This window comes from Chinchilla lanigera, unplaced genomic scaffold (genome assembly GCF_000276665.1).
Source record: "Chinchilla lanigera isolate Chin_1 unplaced genomic scaffold, ChiLan1.0 scaffold00091, whole genome shotgun sequence".
Taxonomy (NCBI): Eukaryota; Metazoa; Chordata; class Mammalia; order Rodentia; family Chinchillidae; genus Chinchilla; species Chinchilla lanigera.
The window spans coordinates 775,501-796,130 of record NW_004955492.1 but is presented as its reverse complement, the minus strand read 5'-3'; the positions used below and the strand labels follow the sequence as shown (position 1 = coordinate 796,130).

The 20,630-nt window shown below is 37.0% G+C and overlaps 1 protein-coding gene across 9 annotated transcripts in view; it reads left to right on the top strand.

Annotated features, from left to right (window-relative positions):
• Window positions 1-20,630, top strand: part of Zmynd11 (zinc finger, MYND-type containing 11) — a 103,551-nt gene extending 82,921 nt beyond the window's left edge. For 6 of the 9 annotated variants that reach the window (XM_005404920.2, XM_005404918.2, XM_005404915.2 and 3 more), the window contains 11 exons: window positions 4,198-4,275; window positions 4,766-4,858; window positions 7,188-7,275; window positions 7,823-7,878; window positions 8,985-9,062; window positions 10,029-10,147; window positions 13,723-13,930; window positions 14,324-14,392; window positions 14,984-15,256; window positions 15,542-15,727; window positions 18,317-20,630. In XM_005404920.2, the coding sequence (XP_005404977.1) occupies window positions 4,198-4,275; window positions 4,766-4,858; window positions 7,188-7,275; window positions 7,823-7,878; window positions 8,985-9,062; window positions 10,029-10,147; window positions 13,723-13,930; window positions 14,324-14,392; window positions 14,984-15,256; window positions 15,542-15,727; window positions 18,317-18,439 (1,371 nt within the window). In that variant the 3' untranslated portion in view covers window positions 18,440-20,630. The remainder of the gene's footprint in view (window positions 1-4,197; window positions 4,276-4,765; window positions 4,859-7,187; window positions 7,276-7,822; window positions 7,879-8,984; window positions 9,063-10,028; window positions 10,148-13,722; window positions 13,931-14,323; window positions 14,393-14,983; window positions 15,257-15,541; window positions 15,728-18,316) is intronic. The other 3 variants (XM_013504719.1, XM_013504722.1, XM_013504720.1) reach the window with 1 other exon arrangement.

Sequence of the window (20,630 nt, the reverse complement as noted above, 5' to 3'; positions counted from 1 at the left end):
TTTTTTTTGGTTTTTCTCCGGTACCAGGAACCGAACTCACGACCTTGCGCTTGCCAGGCAGGCGCTTTGCCACTGAGCTAAATCCCCAGCCCCCGGACACTGGTATTTTTAAAAGGCTTCCTAAATGGTAAATATTGATGGAGGATATCTAAATTTGAGAAACACTGTTAAATGAGGGATAAGATTCTCTTAGAATATTATGAAGGGCATACTTAGAGACATTCTGGACCGTTTCCATCAGAGCTGAAAAGGATAGGGTAGGGTTAGCCATGTTTCCTTTCACATTTCACTGAAATAGTCATTTTTCAGGGTTCAGATCCACATTGTTTGGGTAGCACCAAAGAGCAAACCCATAGGCGCTCTAACACTGAGTTCCATCTCTAGCCTGCATCCTTTTTTTAAAATTTAGGACAAGATCTTGCTAAGCTGAGGAAAACAGATACTCTAACAACTTGGCTTTGAGCAAATTTAAACATAATGGAAAATCAGATTTTCATCCTTTATTATACTGTGAGATTTAATGAAATTAAAGTTTTCGGCATGAGCTATGTATACTAATAGCATTCCCAAAAATAAAGAGATGTTGCTGTACATGGTTATACTGTTAACAACTCATTTAAAATGTTTAAACATGGTGATGCATCCCTGTAACCCCAACACTCCGGGAGACTGAAGCAGTTCAAACCTGGCTTGGGCAATTTAGCAAGACCTCTCTCAAAATAAAAAATAATGAGACAAGCAGGAGGATCACTGTGAGTTTGAGGCCAGCCTGGACTACAAAGTGAATTCAAGGCCAGTCTGAACTGCCTAGTGAAACTGTTTCAAAAAGACTAATTAAAATAAAATAAAATAATTAAAAAGTGTTGGTGATATACATCAGTGTAAAGCCACCCCCCAGTAATTTCAACAGTCACAACCAAAGTTTAAGGGCATGTAATATCCACAGTTGTGTAGATTCTTTATTGAAAGGAGCAGGGGGTCAGGGATGTAGCTCAGTGGCACAGCACCTGCCTGGCAAGTGTGAGGTCCCGAATTCAATTCCCGGTACCAAAAAAAAAAAAAAAAAAAGAAAGAAAGGAGCAGGAACTGAAAGCAAACCTATATTTAAACTGGATAATAACAGAAGCAGGGGCTGGGGATTTAGCTCAGCGGCAAAAAGCGCCTGCCTGGCAAGCGCAAGGTCGTGAGTTCAGTTCCCGGTACCGGAGAAAAACCAAAAAAACAAAAAACAAAAAACAAAAAAAATAACAGAAGCAAATTGGTGTATAAGCCACCTAAACCAAAGTACCATTTCCTTTACTGTTGTAGAATATTTCGATATAGTGATATTAATTCAGATTCTAGCAGTGCATAATTTTGCCCACACAAAAACATTGGATTCCTTTATTTTGTAAGGCTCTAAAACCAAGAGAATTAAAACTGTGGGAAACAAGTACTTTATAGATTTAAGTAAACACAGAAAAAGAAAGAAAAAAATCCCTGCACAAACTTATAGTGTGTAGCAACCTTGAGATAGCAGCACAGGGCTTCATGCTGGATATTATGTTAACATCCCATCACGCCTGGACACCCTCTCCCATTGTCATTACTCCGGTAAGTGCAGACAGCTGGGAGCTGAGCTTCACATTATTCAGTTAAGTTTGAGTTACTCTAAAGAAGGTCATGAGAGCAGCATATTCTTGCTCAGTTTAATAAAATGAAGGGCCGGGCATAATATTTAATGAAGATTTAAATTATATGTCAGCACGATAGAAAGTGCTGGGTTTTTTTCCCATCTGAACAATTTAATATGTTACCTATTAATAGAATCATACCTCCACAAGACTTCTAGCCAGGTGTAGATTGCTTTATCTGTATTTGCACAAATTCATAATTTAATGATGAGATTAATATTTGAACACAGCAGTGTTAATTGCATACCCAAAATGTTTTAAAGTTGACATGATACTAGGGCACATAGCTAGAAGTATTTTTTATTCTCTCTCTCTCTCTCTCTCACTCTCTCTCTCTGCTTCTAACTCAAGAAATAAAAGTGGCCACTTCTGACTCTTACCTTTTCTCTTCCCTGTATCTGACAGCTCATCAAACTGCTTATTCAGTGTAGAGAGCCATGTGTTGAAGGATGTCCAAGTTAGTAAGAACATTTTGTCCAAAAGCATTAATTAAAAGGCTCAGTGCCCCTCACATACACTGAGCTCTCCTTTTTCGTGACTTGCAGAATGCAAAACAAAAGCATCATTCCCTGCTATAGGCTGGTGTAGGGAGGAGTCTGTTTATAGTCCTCAGATGCTCATGTGTATGGGAAGTGCTGGGCATCTTATCCAAAACTAAGTGTTCTTAACACACAAACATAAGTACATGAGAGTAATAGAAATGATATTTAGTTCTGTTTAGCTATTCCATAATGCATACATATTTCAAAATATCTTATATACCATAAGTAAATACAATTTTTATTTTGACAATTAAAACATTTTAATTAAAAAGAATTGTAGGTTGGAGATTTAGCTTGTGGTAGAGTGTTTGCCTGCTGGGTTCATAGCCCAGGGTTTCATGCTCCCCAACCCCAAAAAGAAAACACTAACACAGACCACTGTAGAGACAAAATTACTAACTAGAGCTCAGTGTTTAAAAGTCTTCATGTTTCTTAGCAAATAGGGTGCTTATAAATTACTTATTATGTTATTCATTAACAATTCAGTTAAATTCTTTGTTCCTGATTGAAGAATAAAAAGAGGAGGAAAGAAGGGAGCGGGGAGACAAGACAGAGACACACAGAAAGACACACAGACAGACAGACAGTCCAAGGGATCTAAAGCAACATTAGCCTGTTTCCCCCAAACACTGTAAACCTGGTGTTCAGGAAATTTCATTGCATTTTTAACTCCTTGCTTTGCCTGTAGAGCACCTAGGCTGGGCCATGTATAAAAGCCACCTGAGGAATTAGCAAATTAAAAAAATTAACAAACAGATATAGACTGCAGCCTTACCTTCTGAATTTCAACTAGATGCTGAGTGAGGCTTACCTGCATTTGAAAAGTTCTCTCCATGCCTCTGGTGTATGGACTAGTTGAGAGAGCTGCTCTCTGATTGGCATTGAGAAGCTTTGTGCACAGGTCTTAGAGCTGAGTAAGGAGAAAAGCACTGCTTGTTTCTATGCATCGCTCTTTAGACTGTAGATGAAAGTGCACGTGGAAGGAACAAAGCTAACGCCTTAAGCAGGAAATATATGGAATTAAGTTCTGGATAATAAAATGGTTTACTGCTTTTTAGTCAGATATTTTAATGTGGTATGTATGTGTAATCATTTGTTTAAAACTTAGCTAAAAATCCTGTTACATGAAAAGTATTTGTTCTTTTCTGTATTTAGCATATTAAAATGGCTTTCTCTGTATTAAGTTCTTTGGGCAGGAATTATTGACTTGAAAAAATTAATTTATCCATTTAGATAATAGCCACATCTACTCAATTTCTTGGCAGTGTGTTCTAGCTACTTCAAGTATCCAGCATTTTGGCTTTGATTTTACACTGTAGTAATGTCTTGACTTTGGCTAAGTAATTATAAATATTTGTCCTTGTTTCCTAGCTGTTTAGAAATGACATAAAAGGTTGAATCCTATATTTTTCGTTAGATTTTTTTTCCCTGAGAAATAAAATAAAGACTCTAATTATCTTGTAGGCCAGACTCACAGAAACAGGAATTACTGAATAAATTGAAACTTTTTAAAATGGCAGTGTCACTGTGCAGCTGCAATATGTATAATTCATGTCATACAGATTTTAAAAATAATCTTTAAGAGTAATGTTATATGAAAGTTCTGTATTCAATATGATAAATTTAAGATGTTCCCAGGGGACTTTAGTTACTAATTTTTGATTAAACAAGTGACTCTCTATTATAGCTAGTATTTTGTTTTAGTCAAAATTGTTTGATGTTTTAAAATATCAGGAAAAGAAAGAATGTATCCAACTAGAGTTCAATACTTTCTAAAGTATGTTAGGTATGACATAATATTTTTCAACTCCTACCTTGTGATTATTTCTGTTATGCAGATATTAAAGATTTTTCTTTTATCAAATATTGGAAGTGATGCATGTTTTAATCTTTGTATACTATAATAATTTTTTAAGTCTTTACATGAATATGGACATATGAATGGTCAGACTTTTATATTTGGCCTCTTCTTTCTTTAACAGAGCATTAAGAAGAAGAACACAAACAAACAGGAGATGGGCACGTACCTGAGGTTCATTGTTTCCCGCATGAAAGAGAGGGTGAGTCCTGCTCAGATAATCTTCTAGAATCTCCCCAAATGAATTCTATTTGTGTTCATTCTTCCAAAGTTAATGGCTGAGAAGTAACAAAGATGATCAATACAGGGGGTGGAAACTACTGCTGTCGTATTTCTTTTCTGCAGTAAATGGTTCTATACTAGGCTAGATTTTTTTGTTTTATCTTTTACACAAGCATTTTGTTGCTACTTTAGATTAGAAGCATTTAAAAACTTTACTTATTGAAAGGAACATTTTCATTCATGATTGTTGATCTTTAAAATGAAATTGAACTTTCCAAAATAACTGTTGCTATCAAAGCTTTAAGGAATGTTACATGAAACTGGATAGTGCATATACATTTTTTTCATTAATTTTTAAAGTACTTCCTTTGTAAGTTTTCTCTTTCAAGGTAAAAAATACTTTAGGGATTGATGTTTTCCCTGTCTCTCTTCAGCCACATTTAAAACTGCTGTGTCTAACAACCTTTCAGGCAATAGATCTTAATAAGAAGGGGAAGGACAATAAACACCCAATGTACAGGAGGCTGGTGCATTCAGCTGTTGATGTTCCCACCATACAAGAGGTATATTGGTTCCTTTTATTTCCACTTCAAATACATTTTCTTAGATAACAAAATAATTTATAGTTAAACAGTGCTGGTGCTGGTTGCTGTTCTTTCCATGACAGTGCACTTCATTCACTTTCTTAGTAAAGAAAGAAAAGACGTAACAACTAAATGAAGCACTGTGACTTGGAAGTGTCATATGCCCACTCCAATGCAGATGGGTTGTCATACTTTAAAAGATTTATTCTGAACAACCTATACCTTCTTGGTATCTGTTGATTAAAGAAAATGTATTCTAGCCTGGGCAATTGACTATTTCATAAATAAAGTATTCATTTCTGGACATGGTTTTCTAGTTTTAGAATAGGTTGTGGGAGTTTCAGATAAAATTTAGAACATAGAACTAATCTAAAATCTTGGGAAACAATAAACAACATAAGGATTATCACTAGAATACTTAGTTATTCTTAGAAGTTCTTAATTTGACCTACTATAACTGAGAATTTTTAATGAATTTGTTAAGATTCAATTATAAATTACAATAATTTCAGAATATCTATTTAGTCAGGATTGCAGAATTACTAACTTTCTGTTACCTGTGTCTTGTTGAGAATTTAAAATCCCATGGTTGATCGAAATACCCTCTGGGAAATAGTTTAAAAAATACATGGAGAATAATTTAAAATCATCTTACAAATTTCTCTTAGTAGCTGAGAATCCTCTAAGTAGCTGAGAAAGGCTAGCTGTTATTGTGTTGACATCAGGATAAATGAAGGTTTTTCCCTCAAAGTGGCTGACAAATTCTAGAACAAAAAAAAAAAGTAATTTGAACTTTACCTGCTCTTTCCAGATTTCCTGGCCATGGGCATTGCTCTGACTCCTAAACTGTGAGGCCTATAAAAGACAGATGAAGGGGCGGGGATAAAGCTCAGCAGCACAAGTGCCTGCCTGGCAAGCGCAAGGTCCTGAGTTTGATTCCCAGTACCAGGAAAAAAAAAAAAAAGACAGATAAGCACCTAGCACACCTTCCCAATCCCTACCCCTTGCTCACACAATTTTCTTTCTTTTGAAATCCTTCAAGACCCAATTCAGTGGTCGTTTCTTCTCAGAAGGCTTCCCAGGTTCACCAAGTCTGATCCCTGTAGAACTGGGCTGATGCTCTCTGGTTAACGGTGCCTTGGATTTGTGTTTAACAAGTGCTGATGATGAACAAAAGTACTGTAAAGAAAATTAATAGGAAGATAACATTTTTTGTGAGTTTATCAGTAGATAATCCTGCCCAACACATGAGCCACAATTAAGAGCAAAACTCACAAAGTGTTTGGGAGTGCTGAGGGCAAGCTGTTTTCAGTCTCTGCATACTGGATCATTTGGATGAGGTCTTGAACAGTAGCAATGCTTGAGTTCACCCAAGACCAATATAATCAGAAACTCAGAGGTGGAACTCATATTTGTGAACACTCCTGTGACTATAGATACCATGTAGGAAGCAGGTAAATCTACCTGGGAGAATATGGGAAGCCTTCACGGAAGAGATGGCAGTTGCACTGGGTCTGGGAAGATTTCACCAGGAGGAAGCTGCATGAGCAAAGGCAGGGGGTGAAAGGGGTGCCCGGTTTCCAGTATTTACATGCTAATTTCCTGAATTATCACCAAGATAAGAAAATGCCTCCTTGCTACTTCTAGGTATCTTTGCCCTACCTACCCCGGCTCAGAAAACAACACCTCAATTTTTTTTGTATTCCTTTTGGCAGCCAAAGGCAAAGCTACAGAGAATCCACAAGGGAATGCTTTTACATATGTCACTAATATAGGAGAAACCCTTTAGATGCCTGGGTTGTTAAAGGGACACCTGATACTTCATTTTTAAATTATTTATAATTCAGCATATAGTCGTAATTCAGAATTCTTCACATATCTTAGTAGGTATGGTAAGCTGTCACAGAGGCTATCAGTTCTGCTTTCCAGTCTTTATTCTCTTGTTAGGATCTTGAGCCTCACCAATCACATTGACCTGATCACCCATTTATGAAGCTTAGTAGCAGCTTTCATCATTATTGCAAAATGAGACGGTGAAACTACAAAGTTCATCTAGGGAAGATAGCTTAGAGCACACAGTGGCTGCAGGAGTATCTCATCTGCTACAGTTTATCTTGCTGTAACACGGAAGCTACAAAGCAGAGTTACTGGTTCCTGTCACACATATCCCCTGTTGCAGTACAGGACAGGAGTAGTCCTGATATCCTCCTGGAAGAATTTTGCCATGTCTCATCTTCTCATTCTGTGACTAATCGAGACAAATAGTCTCACTGGTAACTCTTGCCATTTTGTCTTTTGCCATCTACAGAAAGTGAATGAGGGGAAATACCGAAGTTATGAAGAATTCAAAGCTGATGCCCAGCTGCTTCTCCACAACACAGTGATTTTCTACGGAGGTTGAATGCATTTTCTTTTGTGTGCATTTTTAAATGCCATTTACACTCCATGTTGAGAAATGTGTTTTATAAGACATTACATTAAAGAATTAATACCTCAATATTATATGTGCATAAGTAGTAATGTTAGAATTTAAATTTATGAATATTCCATGATATAGCTTATAAAGTTGACTGGCCAATGATAAAACTGTAGTTCCCTAACTGATGAAATTATAATTATTCTTTATGATTTTGTATGTATTTGTCTTAGCTGAGTGGCTTTTTATACCACTTTGATTAATTTTGATGTTTCCCTGTTAATAGCCTGTCATTCAAAGGCCAAAGGCCACTCTATACCTATAGAATTAGTGGTGGTGTTGAGTGTAAAACAGTACCTGCCTATAGAACTTATTTTACTGCCTGTACCTTGTTTAAAATATGTTTTGGTTTGAAATAGTATATGCCTGCTTTTGCTAAAAAGAAAGAACATAAAGCAGTTGTATTAATTTTGATAGTCTTTTATTCCTAGATCATTAATTGTAGGTTTATTCATCTTTAATTACAGCAGACAGTGAGCAAGCTGACATTGCGAGGATGCTATATAAAGACACATGTCATGAGGTACTGTTCATGCTCAACAGTTACACTCTTGCTATCATCCACAGTTATTTCAGGATTCCACTCTCTCATCTGCATTTTAACTATGCCATCTCCTTTAAATATAACTTTATTTTCATGTGTGACATACATGGGAAATAATGCGAATGAGAAAAAAAAGTTCTAGGTAAACTGTTCAAAGAGAAATCCTAGGAGTGAGATTTAATTAGTACGTGAAGTTTTGACTACCTTTCAGAGCTGTTACATTGGTGAGACAGCTTGTGTAAAAGATGTGTGGCCCTAGGCAGGTGATGACTGCTTCCTTGTGAATGAAGGATTCACATTTGCCTCTCTACTAGCCTATATAGAAAAATTAAAAAAAAAAACCCTGAAAAACACAAATCCAACCAAAGTACACAGTGCATATTTATACAATAAATATTTTTGTGGTCTTATTTGAAGCACTTGCCTGTAATTGTATTATCATTGCTAAAATTCCATAGTTTACCTAAACAGTTTTTATCTCTACATTTTAAATTTGACCTTTGCTTTTTATTCATTCAACAAATATTTATTGAGTGGAGACTGTGTGCCAGGCAATGTATTGGAAGGAGTCAGGGTATAGACTTCCTCCTAAAGCTGCCTTCTGCAAAGACAGAAAAAAGAAAACAGATAAAATATGTCCTTTCCCCCTTGTAAAGAGAATGTCATGAAAGGGTGCAGGGGACTGAGATGGAGGGAGAGGAAACCAAGCACTGCCATTCCCAGTAGTGCATGTTCTGCGCGTGCTGGTGTGGAAGGCTTTTCTGAAGCAATGCTGTTTAGTCTGAGCACGGACTGTGAAGTGGGAGCAGGGCAGAGCACAGAGGCAGATGATGCAGGGTGCCTTACCACATTTAGCTTCTATTCTGTGTGCCTTCTGAGACTAGGAGAAGGTTCTAGTAGAAACTGACAATTCTTTCAGTATTGCTTACTGAAAAATTTAAAAATTGAGCTTAATAGATTACACAGGAGCTTTTGCTACAGATGTACTTGAATGAGAACGTTATGTGAAAATATTTTATATGTTTTAATGTGTATATATATATATTTATATATATATAAATTTAAATAGTTGCTTTTCTTTTCAGCTGGATGAACTACAACTTTGCAAGAACTGCTTCTATTTATCAAATGCTCGTCCAGACAATTGGTTCTGCTATCCTTGTGTATGTACATTTTCTTGGTTTTGTTCTCGCCTAAGTGTGTAACATATCACTTTAAGGAAGTTTATTCCTAACTCACTTAAATATAATTTTTCCTTCATGTTATTCTTCATATTGTATCATATTTGGTTTAAATTAATATGAATATCTGCAACATGGGGAAAATAATGGAGATCATTACTCATTTTTGAATTTTAAAATAAAATACTTAATAGAACTAAACGTTGGGTCCCTTAATAGATACAGTAGTAAGGTGAACTTTTGCTTTTCCTCTTATTCTGTAATAAGAGATCTAAAGTTTTGTGTATGTCTGTAGCTGTATAATTTCCCTAAAATGACATGATTTGAAGAAGGGTGCTGGCAAAAACCCACTTGGGGGGTGAGACAGGAGGATTGCTGTGAGTCCGAGGCCAGCTTGGGCTACATAGTGAGTTCAAGGGCTACATATCAAAGAATAAACAAACAAACAAAAAACCTCTTGAGTATTTTAGGTCAGCAGCTCCAGTGACACTGGCTTTGGAAATCAGAGGATGAGCCAGTCTTCTGTGATGCTACTATGCAAATCTGACACTTGTGGACCTTATGTCCTCTGGATCAATAGAGCTTAAAACTCTCACACAGCTTTCAAATCCTAGGCGAAGTTGGTGCTGTTGGGTCCAGGACAGCACTTTTTGATGCAAAGCCGGGGCACCCTATTTACCGGTGTTGTCCACATGGCCTTAGCTTCAGAAGTGGCCACATTCCTCTTTCGAAAAAGGGGGTTATAATTGCTACTCTTACACAATATAAATTCTAGGTGTTTCTCTTGAAGATAAAACCACAAAAACAAATAGGAACTGCAACCTTGTATGTCTTTAAGAGGTAAAAACATTTTCAAAATAATGGGTAATGCCTGACTGAGCAGTTCAGTATGAGTGGTATACTTGCATTTAATACTGTACTGTGACAAGGTGAACATTTTATTTGCAGATACCTAATCATGAGCTGGTTTGGGCTAAAATGAAAGGTTTTGGGTTTTGGCCAGCCAAAGTCATGCAGAAAGAGGACAATCAAGTTGACGTTCGCTTCTTTGGCCACCACCACCAGAGGTAATTAATAAAGCCATATGCAATGATCATAGCTGTGCATAGCTGTCCTTAAAAAAGTCTGATGGCTTGTCCAGTACAAACAATATGAAGTTCATTTTAAATTGAAAAAACAAAACCAGCACATGACAAAAACCAAAATGCAGCTAATAATAAATATAAATTATATTTCTGGATATTTTCCAGATACAGTTTGCTAAATAGGACATTTTCAGTAACTGATGCTGTTAAACTTCAGAAGGATATTAAAGCTGAGATTGAATTCATAATGCATTGGGATGGAAGGAGTAAATCCATTTCATACTATTATAAAGCTTTCACAGTTGTTTCACCCATCTTCAAGACCCTGTTAAAGCCATAAGGAAAAATAATCAATTTGAGATTAGAAGAGAGCCAATCTTACGCTCTGAGAATGTGTACAAATACACTTAGTATACCTAAGAACAATATGCGTATAACTAAAAAACATTGCTTCTAATCTAGTTTCAATTGCACACGTGTATTAACCATTGTTACTCTCCTATTGTTTTGAAATTTTATATTTTCCTCTTTAAAATTAAAAAAATGGTTCCTTTTAGTGCAGAAATCTTTAAAATTTACATATTTTTAATGTAGAAATGTATAGATCCCCAAAGTAGAAACCATTTTATTACTATAATTTTGCATAGTTAATATCTCATACAGAGAATGCTAAGCTATAAGACTGTAAAAACCAAAACAACTCCTCTATTGTGAATTAAGACCTTAACATTATTCAACATTGAAAGTTAGTTTAAGAGGGCAGAGGATGTGGCACAAGCACCTGCCTGGCAAGCACAGATCCTGTGTTTGAGTCATGGTATGAAAAAAAAAAAAAAGGAAGAAAATTAGTCTAAGGTATTATCATAATTATGTCACTAATAAGTCAGTGTGAATTTGAGTTTTGTAAACTGTCGTAGGACTGAGAAAATAATGAGTCTAATAAAGGCAAAAAAAGAATCAAGAATTTGGTTCATTTCGCATAAATATTAAAGAAAAGGGCAAAGTGACAAAAGTCAGCTACCTGATCTCAAAGTTATACTTTGCAAGGATTTAAATTGGTGGTCCACGAATGTCTTCTATCATGCTAGGAAGGTAGTAAGGTAAGTGCAGGTCAGTATATAGCAGGAGAAGCTACAAAAGGAGGGCCCTTATTCCTCCCCCTAGTGAATTTTTACCTAGTCTTCATTTAATTGAAAACAGAAATATAGCAACTAGAACCTGTGAATAGTACTTTAAATTTCTATGTTCCTTCTTAGATAAACACACACTTAGCTGACACTGCTATCACATCAAAAAATGTTAGATAATGACAATAAAATAATTCACAAAATGAATATTTTTAGTACTAAGTGGTATTTTTGTTTTTAATGTTATATGCTTGGTACGTCTTACTCATTTGAATTCATGTTCACATCCAAATAGGCAGGGTGGCATGCTGTAGTGCCGGGGATTGAGGGAGTATACTCAGTGATACCTTATAAAACCCAAATCCAATTGTCTACAGAAATGGAGTTGATTAAAAAAGAATAGAAGGGTATTATAAACTGTGTTGACACTTAAGTGGATCAGCTAAGCATGGTGGGACACACCTATAATACCAGCACTGGGAAAGCTGAAGCAGGAGGATTGTCAAGTTTGAAGCCAGACTGGGGAGGTTACACAGTGAGTTTAAGGCCAGCTTGGCTTATACCACAATACATTATTTCCAAAAAATGAAAAGGAAGGGAAAAAAAATCAGTTTAGTTATATTCAACAGATGGTTTAAGAGGGAGAATACTCTTATAAGTTACAAGTTTACTCCAGGCAGCTAACCCTCTCTTAAAAGCAATTTATTTTTAAAAGGTGAACAAAAAACTTTTATTGATTGCCTGCCATAGAAGAATCTCAAAACATATGTTGACTGAAAGACTAATTCAAAACCTAATGGCAAGGAACTCTTCCATGGGCATAATTTCATTTGCACTCTTCATTAGAGCTTTTCAAAGTGTATCTACTTTGTCAAGGTTTTCAACAAAGCACTTAAACCAGATGAAAGAATGTTGATATATTATGTACAAGTATTTGCAATATTTATAAATAGTATAGAAGTTAAAATTTAATAATTTTAGCCCTTGTTAGTACCTACTATTATACCTTATATTTTAAATGTACTTTTAAATTATAAAGCACATAGCTTAGGTTGTACAAACACATTAGAAATCTTTATTTGTGGCTGTGGCACACATGGCCCATGGCCATACTTCTCTTAATGGATTCCTGAAAAATGGCCCAGTATTTCTGGAACTCCATAATTAAAAACTAGAAAGAAAACTATAACATCCTATACATATATAAAGGAGATTAACAGAAAACTGAAAAGAATAAATCTTTGTCCATAGTGTCATATCCAGATCTGTATTCTGTGCTGTAAAAAATAGTGTGATGGGTATTCCTGTGTCTGTAGAGTTCCTGTCTCATCTGTGATGCTCTGTGTCTAGAATCTCTCCCCATGTCCCGTAAGTCTTATTCATAAGATTAACCACAACTAAAATGTTCTGACCTCTCACAGCCAAAGGGCAACCTCCCCCTGCAACAGTGCCCCAGAATACCTTGACCTCATGCGGTGTTGTATGGCAGTGATTTCTTAGATCCCTAAAGGCAGAGGGATATGAAGTGCCATTCTGGTAAAAAGGAGAACCGAGACCTCACTGGATTCCAGTCGCTGACTAATAGTTTATATTTAGCCCCTTGGGCAGCATCTTCTCCAACTGTCAGGCAAGGCAGCCAAGCCATGATCAAGTTCGCTCAGTGTTCTTTGTAGTGTCTTCTACTGTTGCACACAGGCATTTGCTAAACTGATGCAACAGTCTAGACGCATAGTAATTTAAATCCAATCAAGAAGTTAATGCCCAGGAAAATTTGTTGAAGTTTGGGCATTCTTCCTAAAAGAAACATATTGTTTTCCATTCTCTTATTTTAGGATTTCTATCACACATAATTCAGAGGTGCTTAATGTTACATTCATAGCTGAGTACATTATTTCTAAATATAAAGTTTCCCATTTGTTAATCTGGTTTATCTAATGTATAGGGGCATGACATAGACACAACTTAGCAAGTAACTTTTTTTAGGTACCCTTATTTTATATGGATACATAGATATTTTTCATGAAAATTTCTGGACATTTTCAAATGATTTTGCAGTGCTGACCTGCAAATAACTGGGTGGGTCATACTAGTTTATAGTATTCAAAATGGTAAGAAATAACATTTTTAAAAGTATTTATAAAGAATGTTGATATGAAGTATGACAAGCTCAGCTGAATAAATAGTGAGCAGTTAGAAGATCTTTGTGAATCACTCCAATTCTGAGAACTTTGCTTTGATGACTGAAAAGCAGTAAAAGACCTCACCTATTTTATTACTGGTCTGAGTTTGTTTATGAAGCCATCACAGTAGCCTTAGTAGATCAGAGATGTCACAAGTTTACTTTACAGTGAGTACAGGGCACCAACTTCTCTCAACACTGGTCTCCCCATCTTGGATGTTTTTGTCTATACCTTCAAATGCTTTTCATAGGGCCTGGATTCCTTCTGAAAACATTCAAGACATCACAGTCAACATTCACCGGCTGCATGTTAAGCGCAGTATGGGGTGGAAAAAGGCCTGTGATGAGCTGGAACTGCACCAGCGTTTTCTTCGTGAAGGAAGATTTTGGAAGTCTAAGAATGAGGACCGAGGTGAGGAAGAGGCAGAATCCAGTATCTCCTCTACCAGTAATGAGCAGGTGAGCTGTGTCTTGGGAAAGAACTATACATCAGTTCTTATTTTTAAATGTGAAATCTCAGTGTGCACTTTTCACTGCAAAACAGATTTGTGACATCTTCTTTTCCCTTTCAAACCAAGCCAGTTATAAATAAGTAGATATAAGCAAACTTAAGCCTGACTGGGGTGTGTAAAGATTGAGTGTACTGCTCCTCAGTGAAGATATGGGGCCTTTCTTAAGCCTTCAGTTTTCAGAATCATAGCTGAACAAGGGGTAACTGAGTGGATGGGAGGAGCAAATGTAAAGGAAGCGACTTACTCACTTCTCACCTGTGTGTCCACGAGCAGTATTTTCAACAGAGAGGTGTCTCCTAGCGTCTGGAATAATACGATACTACTTTTATAATGCCCACAGCTAAAGGTCACTCAAGAACCAAGAGCAAAGAAAGGACGACGTAATCAAAGTGTGGAACCCAAAAAGGAAGTAAGTTGCCCACCTTGCAGTGTCCAGGTGGCAGTTGAAAGAGGAAATGTTCACAAAGTATGGTCAAGAAAGTCCCTCCTTGTGGATGCTTGTCTGATAAATCAATTATGTTAACACTTAAAAACTGGAAGAGACTTTGGTTAAGCTCACCTTTTCTGAACTATATAAATCAGGCATGTTTTAAAACTATAAATCTGGGTACTTCTAAACACGTGTAATAAGTAGTTTAGGACTGTAGGAAATTTTTAATGAATCTAGTCCAAAAGAAGTGATTATGTATTGATAATGATTTTTATATTCTGACAAAATTTAAGAGCAAACCTACACTACTTATATGTAATGAAATTATAAATGAAGGTGTTTCATGTTAGTGGAACCATTAAATTCTATATTTTTTTCATTCATTAGCTGGTTTGGGGGATTTACTTATTTTAAACTGCAATATATACAACAAGATAGCATCTTAATTATGTTTTAAAATGTTTTGGCTCTTAAATAGATATAACTGAAATTTTATGCTAATAGAGTTATTCTTAAATTAGTAAATTACCTTGCTTTGTTTTGCACCTAACCCCTTTCCCTGCCCTTCAGGAACCAGAGCCTGAAACAGAAGCAGTGAGTTCTAGCCAGGAAATCCCCACAATGCCTCAGCCAATCGAGAAGGTGTCAGTATCAACGCAGACTAAGAAGTTAAGTGCCTCTTCCCCTAGGATGCTGCACCGGAGCACCCAGACCGCCAGCGATGGGGTCTGTCAGAGCATGTGCCATGACAAATACACCAAAATTTTCAATGACTTTAAAGACCGGATGAAATCGGACCACAAGCGAGAGACAGAAAGAGTTGTCCGTGAAGCTCTGGAAAAGGTAAAGCTGGTCCTGACCACTGCCACCCCCCATAGTGGGACCTTCCTTCCCCACAGCACTGGTTACTGTGACTTAGCTTACACCAGGCAGTGGCCTTTCTAAGTTAGGAACACAACAATTAGTATTATAATAATTTAATTGGTAATATTTTTCTTGCCAAAATTCTTTGTACATCTTATTGAAGTAAGGGGGAAAGGTCTATCATTTCAGTAGAAACTATTATTAAGTTTTGTTTAAGTGCATGGTCCATGTAAAGCACCGTGGGTTAACTTCTTTTCTTCGCAGCTGCGTTCTGAAATGGAAGAAGAAAAAAGACAAGCTGTAAATAAAGCTGTAGCCAACATGCAGGGTGAGATGGACAGAAAATGTAAGCAAGTAAAGGAAAAGTGTAAAGAAGAATTTGTAGAAGAAATCAAGAAGCTAGCCACCCAGCACAAACAACTAATATCTCAGACCAAGAAGAAACAGTGGGTAAATATCACTATTTTTTTTTAGAATTTCTGAAAACGTCAGATATGATGAAAATTAATGCAGAAATATATATGGGATATGTAAAAATTATTCCTAAAATAAGGGCAATTGTGAAATTGTCGACTACTTAAAATTGTTTATTAAAAATCCTATAATCTCTCAATCACAGATCCCATATCACTAAGTATTGCTCAGGATTATTTTGTAAAGGTGAGATAATAATACTTCAGTACAATTAACTGATAAGCTTCTCTATCTATGCAAATATCTTGTTTGGGCAAATGGGTCTCAACTTTTACCTGGTGACTTCCAAGTAAAATCCAAACTGTGAAATTGTAAATATAAGTATCATAATAATAAATTAGAGATTTTCAGATTGCCCTCCTCCTAACATTTATATATTCTTAAAGAAATCAATAACACATAGTAATAACACTTCCTTGATGTCTAACTGCACTCCCTTAAACCTGACTAAAAGTAGTATTTGTAAGTGTAGTCCTCCCCCTGGGGTGGAAGCTGCACAGCACTCACTGATCTGTTTGTATGTGAGGGTACACCCAAAAGCTCAACATGGCTCTAACTTTGATGAGTTTTGGTATAACATTTTACAGTAATTTAGTTCTTCCTTTTACCAGCCTACAGTACATTTGTACTTTTCATGAAAGAAGAAAACATTTTAAAAATTGTGATAGGGCCAGGAATATAGCTCCATGGCACAGTGCCTCCCTGGCAAGCACAAGATCCAGAGTTTGATTCCTGGTACCAAAAAAAAAAATAAAAATAAAAACAAAAATCTTGATAAAGATTTGGACTGGGTATGGTAGCACATGCCTGTAATCCCAGTTACTCAGCAGGCTGGGGCAGGAAAATCACAAGTTTGAGGCCAGGCAGGGCAACTTAGCAAGACCCTCTCTGAAAGTAAAATAAAAAAGATAAGGGTGTTGCTCAGTGGTAGAACATTTGCCTACCATGCTCAAGGCCCTGGGTTCATTTCCTAGTATCCCTCCCCGAGCTAGAAAGATATGTCAAGAAGGCAAAGGCAAATTTAACATATGATTTAGATGAATATAGAGATAAGTTGGTTAAAACAACAAGAACTGATGAATAGTGAAATAAGCATTTCAGACAGGAAATTGAGGTGTGCTCAAGATAACAGACACAGGAGGCCAAGGGTCATGTTTGTGATGATTCCACCTTCATGCAAAGACACAGCTAGAATGTGGACACAAGATGTCTGAGAAGACATCCCCTTAAGTTTCTAAAAGAACCAAAGGAAATGGGAAGAGGAGGCTATAACATAATACTGCTTTCTGTAGCACTTTACCAATTGTGATATAGCTAACTTTGGTATTTTTTTACACCCATTTTTTTAGATGAGGCATTTGAGGCTTATGACATTAAATAGAACGATTAAAAAACTAGTTAGCAAAGCTGGGACTCAAAGCCCAAGCATTTCTCTTCATCAGATGTCTCTTGTAAGAAACAGAACACAATGTGGGACAGAAAGCATATGGGGATGCCAGATGCCACCAAGGGGGTGTTAAGATGAGACGTGAGAAACACGGCCAGAAAGCCGTAACTACAGAGAAAGAGAGAGATGCAAAACAACTGAAGTGAGTGATAGCACACTTGGGATAGGAGAAGGGATGGTGCTGCTGTCTAAAGCATTTTTAAAATAAGAAACCACGAAGTTAAGTAAACTTGATCTATTCGACCAGTTTGTGGCACAGACCCATAATTCAATCCCAAACCATCTGATTCATCCAAGCTATTTTCAAAATTAAACATATTCTCTACACCTTTCTAACAGTAATTGACTTGCTGTCATAACAAGTTCACAAAAGAATTCAAAACATTAATTTAACCCATAACAAAGCATGAAATACACTGTCAAGAAGAAAATTAGAGGGTCGAATTTTCATAGACCACATGTAGCCCGTTCTCCCTGGCCTGGCCCCTGGCTGCATCGCTGTTTGTGGTCTGTGCGCACAGGGCCGAGCCTGTCCTGGAGAGCTTCTGTTTCTGGCCCACTGTCAAGTGTTAGTGGCCACAATTTAGGCTCTCGTCTTCCTTGCCGTCGATGTCTCCCCACGCATGATATGCCACTTGTGTACCAGCCCAGCTGGAAACTCGCTTTTACTGTCTTCACTGGTTTTTTTCTTCCATATCCAAAGCGTCCAGCCTCACTGCTGTGGACGCTAAGGCATGACATGGTTGGCGAGCGGGTACATTGTGGGATCTTAGCTGCCTCCTAGGCCTCCAACCTTTTCCAAGAAAAAGGAAAAGAGTTGATGTGAGCGCATCAGTGGGAACGGCCCTGTAGAGATGCCCAGAAGCAGGCACAGTGCGAGGGAGGCACGACTTGGTCAATGTCAGACACGTGCTATAGGCCCGGGCATCACCACAGTGTCCTTTCCTCCTTTCCTTCTGGTGCTCGGTACACGGAACACAGCCAGTTCAGGTGTTCCAGGGATGTTAGTTTGAGCCCAAAAGAGCTGTGAAAACACAACGTGAAAGGTGTGCAGTGTTAACCAGTGTCTGTACGTTGGCCCCACATCTCACAAAGTGCGCCTTGCTCCCTGTCCACAGTGCTACAACTGTGAGGAGGAGGCCATGTACCACTGTTGCTGGAACACGTCCTACTGCTCCATCAAGTGCCAGCAGGAGCACTGGCACGCGGAGCACAAGCGCACCTGCCGCCGGAAAAGATGAAGCCGGCCCCACGTCGCCCGCCCGACGAGTACGCCTCAAACACAGTGGTTTTTGTTTCCAAGAAGCCAAAATTGTTTAGAATTTGCTTCCCATTTTGCACCAGCCTTTAAACACTTTTCGTGAAGAAATTTTGCACAGTAGTTTAAATCTTTTGTTAATGCTCCTCTGGAGTTTTTCAGGGGGTAAAAAGTAACATCAGTGGAGGGTATTATTTTAAATAAATTTTAATTGAGAATTTGTTGCATTTTCAGCAAATTTTAAAACATTTTTAGGTTTTACAGAGATTTTAACCTTTAAACAACAGATCTTAAAAAAAACAACAGGTGAATACAAGTGAGTTTAACAAAGAAACATTTAGAATAGATCTGAATGTAAGAACTACAGAACTGTTTCAGCATAAAGCATACTACCTTGATGTGACGTTTCTTCCTTAACCTTGTTGAGCTGGTCTGGTTCAGCTTAATTCACTGTTCAAAGGCATTATCTGTTGGTCATGCCGGTGGGTATGTGACTGAATTTAGGGAACAGGGTTGACACAGCAGGTCTAGTCCTGCGTATTTTTTCTTAAATATTTCCCAATTGTGTTTTTCATTATTTCTTTTCAATATATAACTTTTATAACAAATTATTAGCTTTGATCTTGTAGTTTAAAATTGCAGGGAACTGGGGTAATCTTTTACTGAGCTGGATCTTAGAGAAAATGAATATTTAAATTTTAAAGTTTGCACATTTCATCTTTGTCCTAACATGAGTGCTTGTAACGAAATAAACAACAAAAAATAAAACAAAAAGCCAAAAACTACCTTTATCCATACGTGAAATTATAGCTGAGGCATACAGATTTCTCCAAGGCTTCCCTCCCCTTCCCAGATACCATCCTAACTGCCTATTATCTGGTGTCACTTCTTGTATGTAAGTTAATACTAAAAGGAAAGAAAGCACTTAAGTTTCACAGAAGCCGTTATGTTTGTAGTAATGGGTCATTGCGGACTAATGAACTCCATCACTGTACACAGAATGAAGAATAATGCATGTTAATTTTCTTGTATTAAAGATGCCGTGATTTGTAAAAAGTCTGTATTTTGCGGAATGTCTGGATTAAGAAGCATTACCAGTAGGAATGGATCGATAGTTGACTAATGCTGTCTTTATACATAGATACATCAAGTACAACCAGGAAGATTTAAATTACTTTTCTTTAAAAATATCTCACAATTTTTTTTTTTTTTATGTTGTTGGGTTTTTTTATTTTTTGGCAAAGACTGACCTTAGACCAAGTCAAATTCCCATTTATCATTTAGTTATTTTTTGAGGTTAGAGAAATAATTTGTAAATATTTATTTAGACCTTTGATATTTATTAAAGGAATTACTCTCAATGGAAGTGAAAGAATCAGGAGAAAAGCCTTTTAAAAAGTTTTCTCCAGGTTTGTCAGGGTCACTCTAAAGATGAAAGTGTAAGTCAGTCTTCTGTGAAACATCGTCCATCCAATCCCGATGCTGTCGCAGATGGTGGTGACACAAGTTAATTGACGAACTACTGCCAAATGGTGCACTCTTTCGTCCAGCCTGCCTGGCAGCCCCGTTTCCCACACCTACGTAAGTTCCGCAGGGACTCAGTGCATCGCCCCTCAGTGCTGTGCAACACGCTGGGGCGCCGCGGTACCCCGGCGCAGATGGAGGCTCAGAACCGAGAACACTTAACCTTCTTTGATTGTTTTTCAAGTTTTAAAACTTCGATCCACCCCTATGAAAGCAAGTTATTGTGGAAATATTTTTGGTGTAAAATCATTCCAGAGTATGTAATATTTAACCGATAGCTGCATGACAGTGAGATTCGTGTTACTTTGGCTTTTTTGTCTCTGTTGACACGGTTGCACATTTCCAAGTTACTACAGCGTGAAAACTGTGTGTTTAAAAAAAAACAAAATTAAAAAAAGAGATTGTGGCCTGGTTTTGTAAAAGTTTTAGGTAAAATTACAATTGATTGTTTTAGGAATCATTATTAAATTTTTCTGCAATCATAAAGCTATATCAAGGTGTTGAGCTTAGCCACTATGCACATTGTAATTACTCATTGTGGCTGTCCAGTTCTATGATGCATTCTGGCATTTTGTAAGCTGCTCTGACTAGCAATATATAGATTCATTTAATGTGTTAACATTGGTTAATAAATGTATTTAAAAAACTGG